At 39.8% G+C, this 22,204-nt stretch overlaps 1 protein-coding gene across 1 annotated transcript in view; it reads right to left on the bottom strand.

Annotated features, from left to right (window-relative positions):
* The window catches only part of LOC149280702 (limbic system-associated membrane protein-like), a gene marked incomplete at its 5' end in the record, with an annotated part of 138,899 nt that overhangs the window by 81,038 nt on the left and 35,657 nt on the right, over positions 1-22,204 (bottom strand). Inside the window, one exon of the mRNA XM_089500123.1 lies at positions 9,135-9,260. Coding sequence (XP_089356249.1) covers positions 9,135-9,260 — 126 coding nt within the window. The remainder of the gene's footprint in view (positions 1-9,134; positions 9,261-22,204) is intronic.

Genomic DNA, 22,204 nt, shown 5'->3' with positions numbered 1-22,204 from the left:
ATTAAGGTTTGAGTCGTTACAGCAGGAGAAACGGCGACTAGACGGGGGCCGGATGGGGCCGATCTCCTGGCAAATTCAATGTTACCGCATCAGTGGCCCGACCAACAAACCTTATCTACAATGGTAACAGCGTAATGAATTTTAGCATTAAAAATGTGCTATGAACGCATCTTAGTGTTAAATAAATATTATTTAAACTGTATTTCTTTTTACAAGAAAAGCCTGAAATGATAATACAGAGTCTGAAAAGGGAGGATAAGGGTTAATGATAAGAAGACCATAACATTCCTGTTAATCGTACGAGTTGAGAGACTGTACATAGGACGGTATATCGAGGCTCATGTGTTCCTGCCGTGTCCTGGTTTGAGGACACGCTAAGAATAAGATTCCAGTCGGGTTCCTTGTGAGTAATTGTCACATGTAGGAGATTTGTCAGCGTCGCCCCCAATACTAAACTTTCTCCGCCGGGAAAACATAACGTTCATCATAATGTTATTTCTGAGAGGAGAATGTGTTCTGAGAGTGACAGAGAACCCAAATGTTACAAGCACTGTGATGGGGTTTGAGTAATTAAAGTCTAGGGAGGGACGGACTTCATTAGCATTACCATAAAGCATCAGCTCAGTTATATTACTGTATACAGCGCTGGGGGTTATATTACTGTATACAGTGCTGGGGGGTTATATTACTGTATACAGCTCTGGGGGGTTATATAATTGTACACAGCACTGGGGGGTTATATTACTGTATACAGCGCTGGGGGTTATATTACTGTATACAGTGCTAGGGGTTATATTACTGTATACAGCGCTAGGGGTTATATTACTGTATACAGCGCTGGGGGGTTATATTACTGTATACAGCGCTGGGGGTTATATTACTGTATAGAGCGCTGGGGGTTATATTACTGTATACAGCGCTGGGGGTTATATTACTGTATACAGCGCTGGGGGGTTATATTACTGTATACAGCGCTGGGGGGTTATATTACTGTATACAGCGCTGGGGGGTTATATTACTGCACTGGGGGGTTATATTACTGTATACAGTGCTGGGGGGTTATTACTGTATACAGCGCTGGGGGGTTATTACTGTATACAGCGCTGGGGGGTTATTACTGTATACAGCGCTGGGGGTTATATTACTGTATACAGCGCTGGGGGGTTATATTACTGTATACAGCGCTGGGGGGTTATATTACTGTATACAGCGCTGGGGGTTATATTACTGTATACAGTGCTGGGGGGTTATATTACTGTATACAGTGCTGGGGGGTTATATTACTGTATACAGCGCTGGGGGTTATATTACTGTATACAGCGCTGGGGGGTTATATTACTGTATACAGGGCTGGGGGTTATATTACTGTATACAGCGCTGGGGGTTATATTACTGTATACAGCGCTGGGGGGTTATTACTGTATACAGCGCTGGGGGTTATATTCAAGGAGTAAAAATTTTCTTTCCATGAGACTTCCCCTTTAAGTGTAAGAAATTGTTATGTGATGCACTACTTGTTACGTTCTGTGTACTAAGTGTTAGGGGGGGTTATATTACTGTATACAGCGCTGGGGACTATGATGGTGCTATATACATAATACATAATAAAATGAGAAATAATATTTTTTTCCTCCCCTTTATTTATAGCCTGCACCCTGACATATATTACATCTCGGCATCTCTGCTGCAGATCGCCCGGAGTACCGGAGCCGGCATCACTCGGCTCGTCCCTCCGCAGTTAACCACGAACACGCTGAGTGTCCTACTTTCAAAGTTCACTCTCCCTGTCAGGGGCGCGATAATTACCAGCGACTCGGGTGAGCGCCAGCTGCTCGCAGACACCCATAAATATTTTACGAAAGCTCCGCGGGTTTCTAGGTTATGATAACCGTCTCCCCACTTCCAATTTATAGAAGTTCTGCTCGGTTTCGACTTTTTTTTTTTTAACTTTAAGATGAATTTGGTGTTAAATCTTTCATAAAAAAAGTATTCTTTTTTCGCAACTTTCCATGAAATCTATCACTTTCTGGAAGTATTGGGATTTTGGGGTCAGTTACCATTATTACTAATGAAGAATAAACGTATAATTACCTTTTAGCGTAAATAGGGCCAGATTAACAAAGGGTGGGGCTGGGGTCCTGGGGCAACACTGTTACAGGGGCCCCCTCCAGTATAATCATATGTATACACAGACATCATGCATTAGCATTGGCTTTCTACAGTTCTGTTATCATCATTATTATTATTTTTACTACTACTATTATTATTTTTAATATTATTATTATTTTACTATTATTATCATTTTTACTATTATTATTATTATTTTACTATTATTATTATTTTTACTATTATTATTTTTAATATTATTATTATTTTACTATTATTATTATTTTTACTATATTATTATTATTATTTATTTATTTTTTTACTATTATTATTATTATTTGTCGTTTTACGTAGCATCATCATATTCCAGTTAATAAGCCATAACACGTAGTGCCTACCCACAGCTCCTGCAGGTCCCAGCGCCTGCCCGCAGAGCATCTCTGCTCCTGGCTGGGGAGCCTCACAGAGTAACTCTGATCGTGGCAGAGAGCCAGGCAGCTTCCACTTATTGCCTGCGACATGTGACTAAGAAAGAGATCCTTACAGGTTGATCATGTCACATGACAGGGAGTAGGAAGCTGATGCCCATAATGGAGCCTCTGAAATTACACCCGCAGGAGAGTGGCCCCCGTGCACCAAGGGGGTCCCTGTTTGGGCCCCTACATCACTTAGCACAAGAACCAATGCAGACAGGTATATAAATGACACTGCAGCAAGTAAGCTGCCCCTTACCACCAGGGACCCTGGGACAATTGCCCCATTTGCCCCTTTGCCAAGGCCTATACCAGGGGCGTCCAACATGCGGCCCGCGGGCCAAATGCGGCCCGCGGGACCTTGAGGTGCGGCCCGCGTGAGATCGGCAGCCAGGATCACAAGAGCCCTGCTGCTTACTTGTGGGAGGTCTTATTGTCCTGCACAGAGGAAGCGGGAGGCCGCGCTCCCTGCTGAAGTCTGTGAGCGGCATCGAGAGCTGTAGTGCAGGTAAGGGGGTGGGTGTTTGAATGAGTATGTCTGATTGAGGGAATGAATCTGTGAATTAATTTGTGTGTGTGATAGCATGGATGTGTAAGTGCTGGAATCTAGGCATGATGGGACTGTGATTGCTGTTAGCAATCACACTCCTTATCATGCCAAGTCAGCCAGTACATGCTGAAACCTGGCTAGCTGCCCCCTTGTGTATTGATGCTGCCAGCAGTATGGGGTCTGCACTTACAGCCACCATGTACTGGCTGACTTGAGATGATAGGAGTGTGATTGCTAACAGCAATCTGCTAACAGCAGTCACAGTCCCATCATGCCTAGGTTCTAGCATTTACTGGTTGCCTGGTATAAAAAGAGTGTGTTTGCTGTTAGCAATCACACTCCTATCATGCCAAGTCATATTGTTGATTTTTTTTTTGTCCAATTGTGGTGTTACTTTTAACAAGTGTGGTTAACGCACTAAAATTGGACAAAAAAATACAATAACCATTAATTTATATATGATTGTTGACAGCAATCACACTCCTATCATGCCCAGCCAACCAGGTTTTGTGTCGTTTACTTTATTTTAATCTGCATATTTTATTAAAGGCTATATTTTCTCTCAGTGAAAAGTGAGTGCGGCCCTCGCACGTATACAATTCTGATGAAGTGGCCCACTGCAGAAAAAACTTGGACACCCCTGGCCTATACCATCACACTGAATTTAGGAAAGGGTTTCCATAATTATGTTAAAGACATAAAATCTGGATAGAAAATATCTAATAAATAATAAAGAAAAGATAGCCGAAGAAGGCAGAACGAGGAATCTAATAAAGAAAGACCAGTGATGGGAGTGGAAGCGTTTCTAAAATATATACAATAATGGAACCTAAAAGAGCCTTTTAAGGCTTTAATAATTATTTTTACGTTTTACGTGACGCGTCCGGGTAAAAGCCAAAGCGTGTCCTTTTTTTTGCGTAGGTACCCGTGTACTTCTAACCTTGGCCGCTGATGCGAAGTCTCGATTAATAAGAACACAATGGCAATTTGTTGCTATTTATATATTTGCGTCCCTTCTGGAGTAGTAGTCGCCCGGAGCCTTTCCATCCGATGTTGATATTAAAAGCAGGAGGAGAACAGGCGACATTTCCAAACAGGACGACACAAATAATAATAATATAATATAATAATAATCAGCCGCCCCGTACATCAGCATTAACATATAGAGCAGCGAGGACATATATAGTACAGATTAGCACAGAGTAGAAACATAGAACCTGCCGGCAGATCGGCCCCCATCCGGCCCCCATCTAGTCTGCCCCTTATCCCTGCTGTAAAGACTCAAACCTTAATCAGTCGTTGGTCTCGTCTTAGATTCAGGAGCCGTATGTCTATCCCACGCATGCTTAATACCCTCACTGTATTACCCGCTACCACTTCTGCTGGGAGGCTGTTCCACTTATTTACTACCATCTCAGTAAAGCAAAACATCCTTACATTAAGATGGACAAACAGTAGTATGAAGTCAAAGCCCTACTGGTGAAGCAGGTGAGTGAAGTGAAGAAACCATGGCGGTTTCTATTGGCCGATTCTCTCCCAAATAACCCTGCTGACATTTTATTATTAATGGCATATCGATGAGCCTAAAATCCACCATTTATAATGCAGGAAGCACTAAATAGACTGATGATCACTAATGGAGCAATAATCCCTGTAAGAATAAAATCTTTATTTGACTGATTACCACCCAAAAAAAGGATATACGGTATTTTCTGGCCACAATTTTTTTTTTTTTATCAAAGTGTAATTTATAAAAAAAAAAACTAATAAATTATTATTTTCACTATTATTTTTAGTATTTTATTATTATCTTTTATTTATATAGCGCCAACAATTTCCGCAGCACTTCTTACAGTCTAAACATTCCAAGGGTCTGGCAAAACTAGAACTGACAACTCGGCTTGTGAGCTTACAATCCAAATATTAAACATTTGGTCTAATGATTGCTTATTATATATATATATATATAATTAGGTGCCGACCGCCCACCCAGAGGCTCGGAGCCGTACAGCTTGCCATCTAATGATGAGTCACGTTAGTCTTATTTCTCAGCGGTTATCGGCACACTTTGGGGGATGGGCAGATTCAACCATGAATTCTATAATGATGTCTTCAACGTGATGACTGAATACAATTCTAATTTAATATTCCTGATAATAAGTCAAACTAATGAGCTGACACGCGCCTTGCTCACATTTCCAAAGCAAAAACATTTAACTGAAATAGGTATAAAAAAAATATCTGTCTTGCCTTAGAATGAACTTATTTTGGAATCTTTTTTACAGTTCGATGGTCATTGGTATTCACTAAACGTCTGTTGACTCTTTACTTGGAACACGGTATGTAGAACCTGAGATCTTGGAAAGATCAGTCTTAAAATCTATCAACGTCTACCCTGGGGAAACTCATTTTACAAAAATGGGGTCCACTAGGAAAAGATACACCTGATTTCCCCCAAAATATTGTTGATGAAGGTTAGAATTCCGTAAACAATCCCATTCTACCCGTGAGATGTTACCACGTCGCCTCCGTCCTCTCCATGCGCCACGGAGGTTGATGTTGGATTTACACATCATAGCTCGGTTCCTTGGGCTTTTAAGCCAGTGGACCTAAAACAAATACTTCTCATCCCTACCCACCAGCCGGCCATGTTGCGTCCAGTTTGTCTTGGCCAGTATTAGGAATATCTGGTTTTCTGGAAGCCATACAAAACACACTGTGATGTCATCATGACATCTACTAAATCAGCATTAGTGATGTCAGAATGTGTTTATTTATGGTGGATGGACCCATGTGTGATGTCATTACTGTTGGTCCGCATCAGGAACTCAATTGTTGGTAAGTATGATTTCTAAGGCCACTTCCCCAAAAGCAATTAAAATCCAGCTTTCCATCTCTAAGCATGGCCCAATCTGTATTATTTTGACCTGTGCTGTCCGAATTGGGTTATACTTTACTGAGAGGGTGGTAGATAAGTGGACTATCCTCCCAGCAGAAGTGGTAGAGGGTAATACAGTGAGGGTATTAAACATGCATGGGATAGACATACGGCTCCTGAATCTAAGACGAGACCAACGACTGATTAAGGTTTGAGTCTTTACAGCAGGAGAAACGGGCGACTAGACGGGGGCCGGATGGGGCCACCAAAGTCTATATTTTTGGGTATTTGAAAAAGCACAATATGTCTATCTAAAAATACACGGCGCTTTCCTATACATTATTCGTAAAAAGACGATGAACTCAAATTTCAACCACTTACCCGTTTCGGCTGAAAGATTTTTTTTTTTCACCCAATCATTATTCATTTTATTCCCTGCCATTAAATGAGTCAAAATTCCAGAAATTGTTTCAAACAATGTAAAAGTATTATTTATGCTCAAAATGAGCTTGCCCAGAATTTAGTATTTTATACAATATTGTCTTATGAATAAAAGTAACACAAATGGTTACATTGATGCATATTTTAACACATCTCAATTATGAGAACATTTGTGCAGAATAATGCCTCGAAAATGTAATAACAGATATTAGCGATCGCGTCCGCGCTCATTTCATTACGGCGCGTTGGCGGTATTATAACATCAGTCAGTTATTAATCCAGAATAAATCACATTGATCTTTATAATATCACCCTGGAAGTGTACATTTCATACATTTTTGAGTTATATTAAGTTCAGTTTAGTAAATTTCAAGGGCTTGTTTTAAAAAGAACTGTATTTAAAGGTCGTGAGAATCTAATAAAAACTGAATGTGTAAATTGTTGGTCTAAAAAAAAAAAAATTGTAAAAAAATTGAAATCTTAAAGTTATAGGAAAGCACGTAGCATTCATCTAAATTATTTTCATTTATTATAATTATTATTACAGTTTTAATTATTGTATTATTATACAATTTTTATATATTTTTTATTATTTTAATATCACATTTATTTCACATGCATCTTGAAATGAACACATTTTCTATTATTATAAAAAAAACTAAATTAAAAAATTAAATATATTTTATTGGAAAAAAAAAAATTAGGTTAAACTATATCTAGAAAATAATTTTATGTAAAATGGCCAAATCAGTAACTTTATCTCTAGGGCTGCTGCAGCAATAACAGTCATTTCAAAACTAGAATAATTTCTTAATAATAAGAATAAAAAAAAGGTTTTACATAGTTTTCAAACTGTTGCCATTCTGGCTTCAGAAGTTTCTCTTGATCTATACATCTGCTTGCAATTCTCTTAAGCTCTGCACTCATAGCCACTGTTTAAGTGGCTAAAAGGACTAAGTCCTTGAATAAACAGACAAATATTTTCTGCAATGTCATAGAGAACACTGAACAATTAAAGCAGAGTTTCTCTTGATCTATACATCTGCTAGGAATTCTATTCCTATGCCCTAAACTCACAATAAATACTTGTTAAAGTGATTAAAAGGACTGTGAACTAACATTATTCTCCTTCGTAGTACATCTGCGTATGAGGCCCCGTCATGATGTCATAAGTACAAATTCAAAACCCAGTTGCTTGATCTGTACACCATCTTGTAATTCTGTAATGTTTTAAACTCACAATAAGTACCGTTGAAATAGGACTAAGGACTAAGTCTAGCACCACGTTTACGCATATACAAATTATTTATCTCCATCCTAGTATATTTGCATATGAAGCCACATCGTGATGTCATAAATAGGGATCAGCGCTAATTAAAAATCCAGTTTTTCGATCTATACACCTGCTTGTAAATCGGTTATGCTCCAAACTCGCAATAAGTACTGCTTAAGTAAGTCAGTAAAAGGAATAATTAAGCATTTTCTTGTGAGACTGCTGATTTGTATGCAATTTTCCTATAAACTGCAACAAAACCCTTTTGAGATAAAAACAATAAAAATAAAACATGGCAAAATAAAAAAAATCAGGTAATAGAATCGAGCCCCTGGGGTCGGAATAAGTGTTTTTGGCCAGGTTATAATCTTGCTAGCATTCACTAAACAGTCTTCTGATTTAACTGCTGTGAATCATTGGCCTGGCAGGATCACTCTGCACGGCGGGTTATCTGCGCATGTTGAATCATCGGATTAGTAACATCAGCAGATCTCGGGGAACTTTGCATAGAGAACAGCTCCGCACTGTTTGCTCAAGTGGAGAAACCGAGAACTTTTCGGTAGTGAGTGTCCCCCCCCCACGCTCTGCTGAACGCTTTCATAAAGTGGCGGCTGCTCTGCAAACAGTCGGCTGGACGTGAACAGAGCGGTGGGTGATCTGTGAATTGCCATGAGTGGTTTAAGGGTATAGCGGGCGTAGAACGTAGCGAACACTCTGCGGAATCATTTTAAATGGTAGAGTGTCTTGGAAACAATACAAAGAACTAGAACTTTCCACGTAATGTAACAAGACGCTTAGTGGCGATATAATTAAAAAACACTTTCTTGCCCTTCGTTACCAAGACATTTCTATACGTTAGCCAATTGGTACCAAGACATTTCTATGCGTTAGCCAATTGGTACCAAGACATTTCTATACGCTAACCAATTGGCACCAAGACATTTCTATACGTTAGCCAATTGGTACCAAGACATTTCTATACGCTAACCAATTGGTACCAAGACATTTCTATACGCTAACCAATTGGCACCAAGACATTTCTATACGTTAACCAATCGGCACCAAGACATTTCTATACGTTAACCAATCGGTACCAAGACATTTCTATACGTTAACCAATCGGTACCAAGACATTTTTATACATTAACCAATCGGTACCAAGACATTTCTATACGTTAACCAATCGGTACCAAGACATTTCTATACGTTAGCCAATTAGTCAGTAATGTGTCCTTGCCTAGGCTGCCTAGATCTATGGCGGCCATGGAAGGGACCCCTGAGGACGTTGTCCTGGGTCAAGCCTAGGGCAACAACTAAAGTATACACACCGCTCACGTAATTCTAAGTACCACTTCATGGATCTTGGTAAATATTAAGCATTTTTTAGTTAAAATTTCCAAGGAACATTCCTACCTGTTGGGGTGAGATGTCTCCAGGTAATGATTGGATCGGGACGCCCGTTGGCCATGCAGACCAATGTCACGTTGCTTCCTTCATTCACAGTGATGTCTGAAGAGATGTTGGAAATCTTTGGTGGGACTGTTGGCAGAAAGCAGACAGTTAGTTGGGAATGTTTACACATTAGGACCATTAGAGGACTTTTAAAAAATATATATTAAGTGTTTCTCAAAGTCCGGGAAGACACATGCCTTGAGATGCCTAACCCACCATCCAGACCTGGAGCAAGGCTTCTACTACATATGCTAGGAACATGGTCTACTCTCTGATGTGGCAATCACCTCTGTGATTTATGATTGGATGACATTCACATACAGACAGCCAATGAGATTGCAGACTTAAAAAGAGCTGATTTTCTATGACAAGACCTAAACTTTTTAGTAGCCCGCATAAATTAATATGATATCACGCCCACCTTCCAGCCTTTGCCTTGTAGGAGATTTGCCACCTCTTGCCACAAGACATAACCACCACCAGCCACCTCCAGCACCCGCTTGACGAGGGTCCCGAGAGGAAGACTCCCCGTGCACATGAGTACCATGGGAGGGCTTTCCTGCCGCTGAGGAGGTGTTTCACTGTAACCCTGGAGCTGCAGCTTCTACCAAATACAAGTTATTTATTTATCCACTAAGCGTATTGACTCACAAACTACATCAAGGGAAGACACCCCACAACCTCCATAGAACGTCGATTCCTTGATACAGACCCTCCAAGAAAAATAAAAGCACGCCAGGCGTCTCCAAGTCAGATGCTTTATGACTTCATTAACGTAACGCCAGTGACTTATTCCTTCCCATCCGTCGGGCCTTATTATTAATTCATACGTAATGGATTAATATATCACATTTACAGATCATTTTAAATTCAGTGGGGTGAGAGTTTGTGTAACAAAAAAAATGACTAGGAACTGGTTTTATGAAATGAAGGAGAGCTTGTATACAGGCAAAGAAAGGGAAGACGGCGGAAACATTGCACTGGTTGCCATGGTGATTGCTCTACATTTAGAACGTCATGTCACTACTGCTTTGGTTCTGTCTTGGCAGGTATGGTTCAGAGTTGTGGTTGTTGAAGCACATAGTGCAGGGGCGTCCAACATGCGGCCCGCGGGACCTTGAGGTGCGGCCCGCGTGAGATCGGCAGCCAGGATCACAAGAGCCCTGCTGCTTACTTGTGGGAGGTCTTATTGTTCTGCACAGAGGAAGCGGGAGGCCGCGCCCCCTGCTGAAGTCTGTGAGCTGCATCGAGAGCTGTAGTGCAGGTAAGGGGGTGGGTGTTTGAATGAGTATGCCTGATTGAGGGAATGAATCTGAATGAATTTGTGTGTGTGTGTGTGTGTGTGCGTGTGTGATAGCATGGATGTGTAAGTGCTGGAATCTAGGCATGATGGGACTGTGATTGCTGTTAGCAATCACACTCCTATCATGCGAGGTCAGCCAGTACATGCTGAAACCTGGCTAGCTGCCCCCCTTGTGTATTGATGCTGCCAGCAGTATGGGGTCTGCACTTACAACCACCATGTACTGGCTGACTTGGGATGGTAGGAGTGTGATTGCTAACAGCAATCTGCTAACAGCAGTCACAGTCCCATCATGCCTAGGTTCTACAACCATTAATTTTTATATGATTGTTGACAGCAATCACACTCCTATCATGCCCAGCCAACCAGGTTTTGTGTCGTTTATTTTAATCTGCATATTTTATTAAAGGTTATATTTTCTCACAGTGAAAAATGAGTGCGGCCCGCGCACGTATACAATTCTGATGAAGTGGCCCACTGCAGAAAAAACTTGGACACCCCTGACATAGTGCTTAGAAACATAGAACCTGTTGGCAGATCGGCCCCATCCGGCCCCTGTCTAGTCGCCCGTTTCTCCTGCTGTAAAGACTCAAAACTTAATCAGTCGTTGGTCTCGTCTTAGATTCAGGAGCTGTATGTCTATCCCATGCATGTTTAAATCCCCTCACTGTATTACCCTCTACCACCTCTGCTGGGAGGCTGTTCCACTTATCTACCACCCTCTCAGCAGAGTAAATCGGAAGAAGAAACCACTGAGGTCCTGAAAACGTATAGATCTTTTTCTATGTTGGCCCAATTAACTTCAGCTACAGACTTCATCGCACTCATGTCAGACTGTAACCGTCGCTAACAATGGATCATGAATAAGTAAAAATATCGGTGCCAATGCGAAGAAGCAGTGCAATCGCCATGACAACCGATGGAATGCTACTGCTAACTATTCCAACTTAACCACCAGAACTTCGATCTTCGTACACAGCTTGGTAGATAATATCGCCCAACATGCAAAGCATCTGAAATACTTCAGCATCTCTGTCTTCTCAAGAACATTCTTACACTTAGTCCACTTTCTTCAACATCTTCAGCTACTTTCTTCGTTCTTTTCTGAACTTTTGTTCTTTTTTTTCGAGAGTCGCTTCATTGATACATTTTATGGATGCTCATTCCGCATCTGAAGGACGTCTCTCGCTTTCTTTCTGCACATTATGATTCAGTCGAGTTCCCTTGTTTGTTCTCCTGGCCCCCCGCAGCTTGTCTTCTGTCCACCAGCGGCGGGGATACAAAATAACTGCTGGTAACAGCTATTCCTTATGACTGAACACAAGGCACTTATCTCGTGCTGATGACGCCTCGGAGGTCTTCTCGAGGTGGCACCAACCTCTCCTTGCATTAACAATGGCCTGGTGACCTCTAGGTGGCACATCAACATGTCCGGCTTGGAGGGGGGGGGATTGGAGAGAAACATTTAAATACTTAAAGAGATTTAACAAAGGACAGAAGTTTATTTATAAGGAGGAGAAATGTTAGACCAAGTGGACAGAATCTAACACTAGAGGGTCATAGGCTGAGATGCAACGGAAAGAAGTTTTACTTTACTGAGAGGGTGGTAGATACGTGGAACTGCCTCCCAGCAGAAGTGGTAGAGGCTAATACAGCGAGGGGAGTTAAACATGCATGGGATAGACATACGGCTCCTGAATCTAAAGACTGATTAAGGTTTGAGTCTTTACAGCAGGAGAAACAGGCGACTAGACGGGGGCCGATTTGCTGGCGGATCCTAGGTTTTTATTATTTGGGTAAGAGACCTCAAATTACAGCATTTAACAGCGTAAAAAAAAAAATCCGTATTTATTCTTTCCGCAAAGATCTCCCTCCCTCCTTATTCCTCTGTAATTTTTCTAGCCGAATTCTTTTTCAACAGCCGAGGCGCGGACTCATCTCTGGGGCTTCCAAGAAAATCATTCCTTTCATTTGCTTCCTTCGTTTTCGCCGTCTCCATATTTGAGATCCGTGTGAAGCGAGGAATGAAACAGAATCATTTTCTGCTTTACTTACTACGCAGTAAACAGAGCGCCCGCTCCGCGCTGGGTTTTTTCTTTCTTTCTGGGTATTTTTAAGGAGCGAGATGTTATTCAGAGCATGTTTCCTGATGGCACATGAAATTCTTAACAGCTGGGAAGAGGATCGGTGGACGGGTCGCGCACGCACTTTCCATCGCACGCACTTTCTAATCTGGGTGACTTTAGAACTCTGGAGATTGCGTGTACTTAGTACCAGCCCTGGACTGGCCGTCTGGCACGTCGGGCAGATGCCGGTGGCCGGTAGGGCCGCTTAGAGTCCCATGGTGCACCGGCTGGATACGCGCAGCCATTTAAACGTTTGGAGTCACTTAGAAATTTCATTGTTTGAGAAAGAAAAAGCATATTTTCTCCATTAAAATAACATGAAATGGATCACAAATCCAGCACAGACGGGGTTAATTAAAGCCATTAATGAAATACTTTATATATTCCTTTTTTTCTGTTATTAAATATACGAGACAGATAATACAGAAGCACGAGACCAACGACTGATTAAGGTGTGAGTCTTTACAGCAGGAGAAACGGGCGTCTTGATGGGGCCGAATAGGGCCGATCCTAGGTTTTCTATATTTATTCAATGGGAGAGCTTTCCAGCCACTGATTGGCTGCTTTAAGAAGTGGCAAAAAATGGAGCATGGAGGAAGAAGTCAGCTGCAGCTCTGTAGCAGCAGCTTCTGCTGTAAACCCTTATATATAATATATCCCGCATAGATGCTGTCATTATGGGGGGAGGGGTGCTGCGGATTCCCCAAACAGTTAATAAAGCCTTTGGATAAAGCAAATAAAACAGCTTTTAGAGCGACGTTATCATCTGTAGGGACAGGTAAAACATAAAAATCCCGTTTCACGCGCGCAGATCCCCCGCTGAGCTCCGCAAAGCAAAGGACACTTTTTTCCCCCCTAAGAAATTCCAATTTCAGCAGATACTGAACATAATTTGCGCGTTCGCTATATTCGTAAAATCTATTAGAATGTTATGAATAATCCAAAATATTAACATTCCGCTCCCGTAATTTTCCTTTTCTCTCTTTTTTAATGATAAATACATTTTTCTTATTTTCAGATTTCATCACTTTGAAAAGCCAAAAAAATGCTCATTTTCCCTGATGGGTTAATCCAACCTTTTTTTTAAAATTATTTTAATTTGTATAATTGTGTCATTTTATAAAAAATAAGAATTTATGACATCAAGCTTTCGGGGGTCCTTTTTATCATTAAATGTGATTTACTAATGGATCCTGTTGAACGGTTGTTCTCATTTATTAACCCTTTCTTTCCCAGAGCTTCACCCTTCGCGGACACAAAAAGCTTCTGAATCGCGGATGAAATAATTTATGTTGAGAGAGGATTTCGTTCTCGAGCCCCTCGGGTGATTCTGATCGTCTGATCCGGTATTATATGAATGACGTGGAGAGGCCATAAGGTCGCCGAGCCACCCACCGGCAGACTCCGAATGTGACAAGATGTATCAGCCCTGAATATAAATGTTCTACGTCCAGTCCTGCTGTCAGGAGAGTGTTGAGAGCTATCAGTGCCGGGGTTATGCCTCTGGGTCACAATATGTCACCACGGAGAAGCTTCCTTATTAACATCTAACAGAGATATACAGTATGTGCGGCAATCCTCCCGACAATAGTGAGGGTGCTATTCACTAAAGCTACAGATTTCAGGAGATCTCACACTATATTAGGAATGGCCGACATCAGTGGATTCATTTGGCCCTGTATAATGTATATTTAAATCACTGAGCCGCCCCCCTGTATAATGTATAGTTAAATCAGTGACCGGCCCCTGTATAATGTATATTTAAATCACTGAGCCGCCCCCCTGTATAATGTATAGTTAAATCAGTGACCGGCCCCTGTATAATGTATATTTAAATCAGTGAGCCGGCCCCCTGTATAATGTATAGATAAATCAGCAAGCTAGTCCCTGTATAATGTATAGATAAATCAGTGAGCCGGCCCCTGCATAATGTATAGTTAAATCAGTGAGCCGGCCCCTGTATAATGTATAGTTAAATCAGCGAGCTGGTCCCTGTATAATGTATATATTTCAGTATATACATAGTTATTCTGGGTCAGAAGTTAAACATTTCAAGCAGTTGCCGTGGAGACAATGGAATGTTCCTGCCCAGTATTTCATATTTTAAACTTTGCTCCAGAACATCTCATCATAAACCTTCACAGCCTGGACCTAAAGTGACCGTTAATAATAATAATAATAATAATAATAATCATAATAATAGTAATTGTAATAATAATAATAATAGTAATAATAATAGTAATAATAATATTAATAATAATAAACATTTGGATGTGCCAAGCAACACAGAAAACATTTTTATTCTAAAAGAACTCTCATTTAACTGTTTCATCCCCAGAGTACATTATGTGAACACAGAATGCTGCGGTACACGATTTTACTTTAACCCCAGGGGTGGGAGAGAATGGAATCATGCATGTCCCCGGTGTTACAAAGAGTTAACGCATTAAAGAGCCCCCAGCTGTTTTCTTCGAAGACTTGCTGACTTTTAATACACATTTAACATAAAACCCGCTCAATATTGTAAGATATTCCAGAAGAAGCGAAGTGTGAAGAGATATCGGCCGGTCTATTACCGAATTGCTCGAGAGCTAATAACGCGCGCCATAAAAGTGCCGCGTGTCACCGGCTCCCCGTATAGAAATGACCATATAGACTAAAAGATTTCTCATGAGCAGGCGGACTGTAGAGAAAAGCTATTATAATTACAAGATTTTACAAGCCAACTCTCACAATGCTGCCCTTTCCAGAACAAAGCGTAATGCCCCCGGGTGACGCCACATCAACACGGAATCTATGGACAACATCCATACGTAGATTATGGCACCATATGATACGGTAGATAAGTGGAACAGCCTCCCAGCAGAAGTGGTAAATGCTAATACAGTGATGAGGCCAAGCACTGATTAAGCTTTGAGTATGATTTGAAAAATCTAATAAAAAATAATATCAATGTATTTAATGAATACGCCCTCTGCGGGAAACATCAGATTATCAGGAGGACTTAGTCACGTCTAGTTTTGTCAGACCCTTTGAATGTAGGGACTGTGAGAAGCGCTGCGGGAATTGTTGGCACTATATAAATGAAAAATAAGGATATTAATATTATTAATAATAATAAATAATAACAATAATAAAATATATAGCAAAATAAATATAGAATTCTGCAACTGCATAACATTGCATTTATATGTATTTACATAGAACAAACAATCCCGACCCAAAAAGGAAATAATTCTATTAAGCGACGTTATACGTTTGGAATGGGGAACGGGAATGTAACATTCGCACACGCACACTCTAAAATTAAATAACCCAACAGCAATTTCTCTTACAGTTTTTATATATTTTATAACCCAAGTCTGTTTAAATTATATTTTCTATCGCTGTACAGCTTGGGGCAGAAAATAAAATCAATGTATATTCAACATTTAAAGAAAACGCTGCCCTCCGGATGTTTTGTTGGAGAGAGAGTTTGTTTAACGGAAAACTGGACAATAAAACAAGATTTTAAATGTATTCATTTTAAAGTCTTTCCCTTGCGAGAAAAATGTAATTTTTCTCCTGTTACGAAATGACTCAACTTTTGTTATGTTTAAATGTTTTAAATGGAAGCATGAATATCAATTAGTATGGTGCGTTTTTTTTGGTTATAGCAATGAGTTAATATACTTATTATTTTTTTAATGGGTAATAAGGGGGCACTAGGGCTGTAATTAATATCCAACATGTTACAAGCAGACAATATTCTTCAATATACACGATAAAAAATATTATTACATACGGCCTGAAATGTATGCAATCGCTAGAACTAGCTCAAAAAGAAAACCACTAAAAAAATAATAATCATATATAAAAAAAAATAATAATAATAATAATTAGTATCCACATAATAACAACAATAATAATAAGTATTATTATTGTAAGTATTATTATTATATATATATATTTTTTTTTTATTTATTTATTTTTTTTTTCTTTCATAAAAGTATATATATATATAATATATATATATATATTATTATATATATTTTTTAATATGATGATTATTATTATTAGTATTATTATTTTATTATATATATATATCTTAGAATAATTCAATTAAAATGCAGCCTTTAAGTTACAGCCAGTTTTCAAATTAATAAAAGTTACTTTGCTTTTAAAGCTGCTGTTCCACCAGTGGCGTAACTACAGGGGTCACAACTGAGACGGGGTACGTCTCTCTAGGGGGCCTGGTGACCCCTGGTTCCGGTTCAAAATTGTTTAGAAAGGATCCTTCTGACCAATTAGCTCCTCTAATCTATCATTTTTGAATAACATTTTACTTATTACTTCTTTAGGATAACTGTAATCACCTCCTAAGTTTACTTGAATTCCCTTATTGTATTTTTTTTTTGCACCTTTCCACGTCTGCTGGTATTCTATTCCTGGCATCTACTACCTTTACTGTAAAGTAGAATTTTCTCACTCTTTCTGGAAAAGAACATTCTATAAATATATAAAGATCTGGTGTCTTGGCATAAACTTTAATTCACTAAGAAGAAATAGAACATAGACGGCCAACGTGGAAAGACGTGTCCTACGGCAAGTGGAAAATTCCATGTGCAACGGAGACTAATTAATTATCGCAAGTTGGCCCCTCGGCTCCGTGGACTTCGGTTTAGATCGCTGCTTCCTTTTTTGCTCCTAATGAACATATACGTATATACGATTAATGTAATTAGGATTGTTTTAATGACGCCTCTACCTGGGTAATTATACCGGACTGTCCAGCTCCGTCGGCCACAACTTGAAACCTGCGGCTGAACGGGGCTGTCAGAGCTCGGAGAACCACTCGTCTCAACTTTAATAGCGAGTTCTCGGTGGGCATTAATCAATGCTTAATAATTATATATCGCGGAAACATTTCTATTGTGTTTTAATCATGTTATTTCCATAGCGATTCGGAGAAAGGGAAAGCTTAACCGTTGGATTGCCGGCAGAGTTGAGACCTTTTTGTGGCGTTGGCGCGCCTTACCATCTCTCCTGGAACGGAAGGGGTTAATGAACATGTCCGAGGCACGCAAATAACTACCTTATTCCTGCTAGCGCTGGTCTATTTCCTTAAAATAGAAAATGAGCCCTACGTTGCAAAAATCTGTAGATTGAAAGCTCTTGGGATCACAGTCATCTTTATTCCATGTAATGTTTCCATTGTACAGCACAGAGGGATAGGCTTAATAATAATAATAATAATTATTATTATATATAATTATACTAATAATTATTATTTAATTATTATAATAACAATAATTATATTAATATAATAATTATTATTATATTATTAATATAATAATTATTAATGTATGATTTAATAATAATTATTATATAACTGCATAGTTATTATTAATAATAATCATTATTATAATTAAATAATTATTATTATTTTTATTAGCTTTATATGATTATTTTCCTTCTTCTCCTATCCCGTCTCATATTCACTAACATTCTCTTTTGTTCCATTAAGTACCTGTATTTTTCCAAAACTAAACTATATATGGAGCCGGCCCTCCATATAGACAACTTAAGCCCATTAATAGCCCATTGTGAAGATTCTATGTAGCCAAATGCGTTCCCCAAATGGCTCAGATACCGGCCCCCATGAAAACTGTGACTTGTCATCATTTAAAGTTACACTTTATTGAGTCACCTGCATTCAAGCAGGGATACCAACCATTACATGCTGGTAGTAAAAGCTTCAACTGGGAGTCTTAGATATGATCACAGCCGGGTAGACTAGGAAGAAGTCAGCTCTGGACTATGTGGCCCCGAGAATCTGCCCCTTCACCCTGAGGTTGGGGTAGAAGCTCTGAGAGTACCCAGGCATGGTGCTGGTTGACACCCAAGAGGTAGCCAGAGCAGTTTATGTCTTGGGATGCCTGGTATTGACCTCCCTGTCCAATGAGAACTCTTCTCCGCATGTCCTAGTCATATTGTGTGCTAGAATATGATGCCACCTAGTGGCAGGGAGGTCTACGCCAGTGAATGGACAGACTACCACTGGAAGTAGGACCCCCACCTCCCTCCAAGCACAGGAAACATGTCACCTAGGGTCAGACCTGACTGTCTATACATTGTAACCAAGTTATAACCTATTTGGGCTGAACACCTAGAATCCCTTTATTTTATTTCCTACATTTGGCCAATATGATTTATTCCACCCCATAGCACAGCTATGTGCTAGAACAGTTTGAACCTTCAATTATATATTATCTTCTGACAGGTGTGATTTGCGAGATATTTAAAGCCTGCAAAGCCTTGTGACGCCAAAACTCTATTTATCTCTTTTCTCTGTGCCTGGAAACTCTCTAAATTCTCTGGACCTCTTCGAATATTTATCATTTATCATCACAAAAATTGTATTGCGGTGAATCGCTAATGGTGGCAGAAAAATGCTTCTAATAGCGGTCGTTATGGAAACCACCGTTTGTCAGGATGTAAAGATGAACTGAATAAAGTCACCTGTATTCAAGCAGGGGTTCCAGTGATGTAGCAGGGAGATGCTGAGATCATTAAATCAGAGGAGACTATGAATAATATGAGTCAGGTCCAGACTATGTGACAACCCTGAGAATCTGCCCTTTTACCCCAGGATCCTGAGATTGGGGTAATCCCCCGAGAACCCCACAACCCTGAGACTCTGCCCATATATATTTACACAAGTGTTCCGTTTCCATTAAATTCAGGCGCACGCGGAGGGAAGTGTTTTGGGCTGAAAGCAAACATGGATTTCCGCGCGTATTACATTTTTCTTTCAAGAAGCTGCTTTGAAGCAAAGGTTCTTTATCGTGTTTACATGCAAATAGTCTACAGACGGAGCGCGTCTCTGGGTAAATGTTTATCTAGAAGAGTTACTTTCGTGGTCCCTTGAGCAGGTCGGGACCATGGAAAGCGACACCTCTGTTGACACATCTTCACGAAGCCGAGGAAACCTGTTTTGGAGAGCCCGACGCGGCTCGCTCTCTCGGAAACCGTCTTCCAAGGTCTCTCCTCTTGAGTGCGAGACAAGCTATCCCCGTATCTTGCTTTTAGAAGATGTTTAGAGTGATGCGACAAGACAGGACCAGCCAACCTTCTTGTGTTTCCCTTGATCAGAGCTCCAGAAGGAAAGAAAATAAGCGTTTGTTCGCGTGTGACCGCCTGCTAATGGCCAAGTTTAGCAGAAGCCTAAATAATCACCGAGGCGTGACGGAAGAGATACGATCCGAGAGGATACGATGTATCCCGGCTGCAAGAACCGACCCTAGAATCGTCCTAATATTTGAATTTTTTTTACAACTGAAATAAAGGATATTTGTTAAATACCACAATAAATATAGAATTATTTTATCCAAATCTTTGAACATTTGAATATTCTTTGTTTCAGATTATTTTTTTTTTTATTTCCAACCAATCAAACTGGAGGAAAAAAAGAAATATAAAATAATACTAACTTTTTTCTACCTCCTTGAGAAATCTCCTGTCCTTCTCCTACGTTTTGAGATCTTATTCTTCAAGGTGTTTCTTAAGGTCGTTCGGGTTTATGTATCAAGGTCAGAAACGCGGAGCAGATCCATGGCGATCAACATTTTTACCTCTTTTCCCCACAATGGCTGCAGTTTTCAGCGGTAAATATCATCCTTGTGTTTCTGCTCAAAGGTCAACATTGTTTTTTTTTATTACATTTTTGGGGGGGGTAAGAGGAAATCACAATCACTTCGTTCGAGCAGCTGCTGCCCTCCGAGACCTGCCACTATAGTCCTAATCACTCTAAGCCATAATGTGCTGCTGCCCACCAGCTCCGTTCCTTCTTTACTGGTGCCCATAATAAGGCATTTGAGATAGGGCCGGGCATGGAGGGAGGGCAGGAGCAGGGGTATTGAAATCTGGAGGGTATAGACCAGAGGGGTAGGGGTTGGCCCACAAACAGAGTCTTGGCCAGCAAACATTAAAGACTAATTCAGTATTCAGGCTACTCTTTCTCACCCACATGGCTTTAACGCAGGATCTAGACATTAAAGAACGGTGCGGCTTAATATTACAACAACCTCATACTTTCCTTTAATGAGAGGGTGGTAGATAAGTGGAACAGCATCCCAGCAGAGGTGGTAGAGGGTTACAGTGAGGGGAATAAACATGCATGGGATAGACATACGGCTCCTGAATCAAAGGTGAGACCGATGACTGATTAAGGTTTGAGTCTTTACAGTCTATCAGACTAGACGGGCCGAATGGGGCCGATCTGCAGGCAAATTCTATGTCTCCATCATATCCTTTACAATCGTCCTGCTTCACAACGTTGCCATTTCAGAGACTAATTGGCAAACGTAAACTAACGAGGGAAGCCACACCGTGGGAGAACGAATTAATTCGCCCGGCACAGAGCTGTCATTGTCATCTTACAAACTCTGTTCTGCAAAGCAATCAAAACGATCGCTTCCTTCACAAGCAAGTCATTCTTTTTTCATTTGCATAAAAAAAAATCTAAAAAAATAATCCCAAAACACACAGAACTTTCTTTATAAACTTTGAAAAAATTCTAGAACACCAAGATAAGTAAAAAAAAAATGCAGTTTCCATGGATACACATAGCTTTTAACCTCAGAAATCCCTGAGGGTGTGTAATAAATGGACACGGGAACTATTTATAAAATTAAAATCTATTTCTTCGGATTTTATTTTATTTTTTGTAAACGTCTCACGTAGATTTACTGATTCAGGAAGCCGGGGAACTATTTTTTCGTGGCACGGCTGATGTTCTGGGGGGGCTTTCTGAGCACTTTGTAAGCTTTAGGCTCTTGTAAGACAAAAATTCCCTAGACCGTTGAAAAAAGTTTCAGCCAATTTTTAAAAATGTATAAAAATAAATTAGAAATAAAACTAAAAATGACACATTTTAACCTATAAAAATAAATAAAATTACAGAAAAAAAAAACACTATTTGGTATAATGCAAACTCTTGTATAAAAAAACTTTTTGCTTAATATTAAAATTGATTTTAAAATATATTTGCAGAAAAACCCTATAATGCATATACCGTATATTTTTGTATACGTGCAAAATACGTTCTAAAATAAGGGAAAGCTACAGAAATGTTACATGTTATTTTTCAGCAACTGTTTTTATGTCCGGTTCACCGGAGGCAGAAGACAATACGTTGCCTTCTCCGAATTGCTACATAAATTCCCAAACAGTTCCAAGCAAAATACTCGGCTGGAAGAGATACATTGTGTTTGTTTGGTTTTTTTTTTTCGTACTGGAAAAATACTACAGCTATTCCAATTTTATGGGGCCGGTTAATCTTTTTATAATGTTATTTCTCTGATAAAAAAAACAATAATAATAATAAAAAAAAAGCGCCAGGGACCGTTAAATGAGTTTATACAATAGAGCAGTTGCTGGGAAGGGTGACACAATGTAAATCTTTCGGAGAGAAAGCGTAAGATGTTGCGGCCCCTTGACCTATTTCGCTGACAAAACAGATGTTATATATATATTATCTTTTATCGCCCTGTGAGGAATGAAGCATAATGTTTGTTGGACGCTTTGGTTTATGGAGTGGCATTTTTGAGCGGGCACATCGA

This window comes from Sceloporus occidentalis, unplaced genomic scaffold (genome assembly GCF_023333645.1).
Source record: "Sceloporus occidentalis isolate IW3139 unplaced genomic scaffold, rSceOcc1.0.p SCAF_148, whole genome shotgun sequence".
Classification (NCBI taxonomy): Eukaryota; Metazoa; Chordata; class Lepidosauria; order Squamata; family Phrynosomatidae; genus Sceloporus; species Sceloporus occidentalis.
The sequence above is the reverse complement of the archived record's forward strand: the minus strand, read 5'-3'. Positions and strand labels throughout refer to the sequence as shown.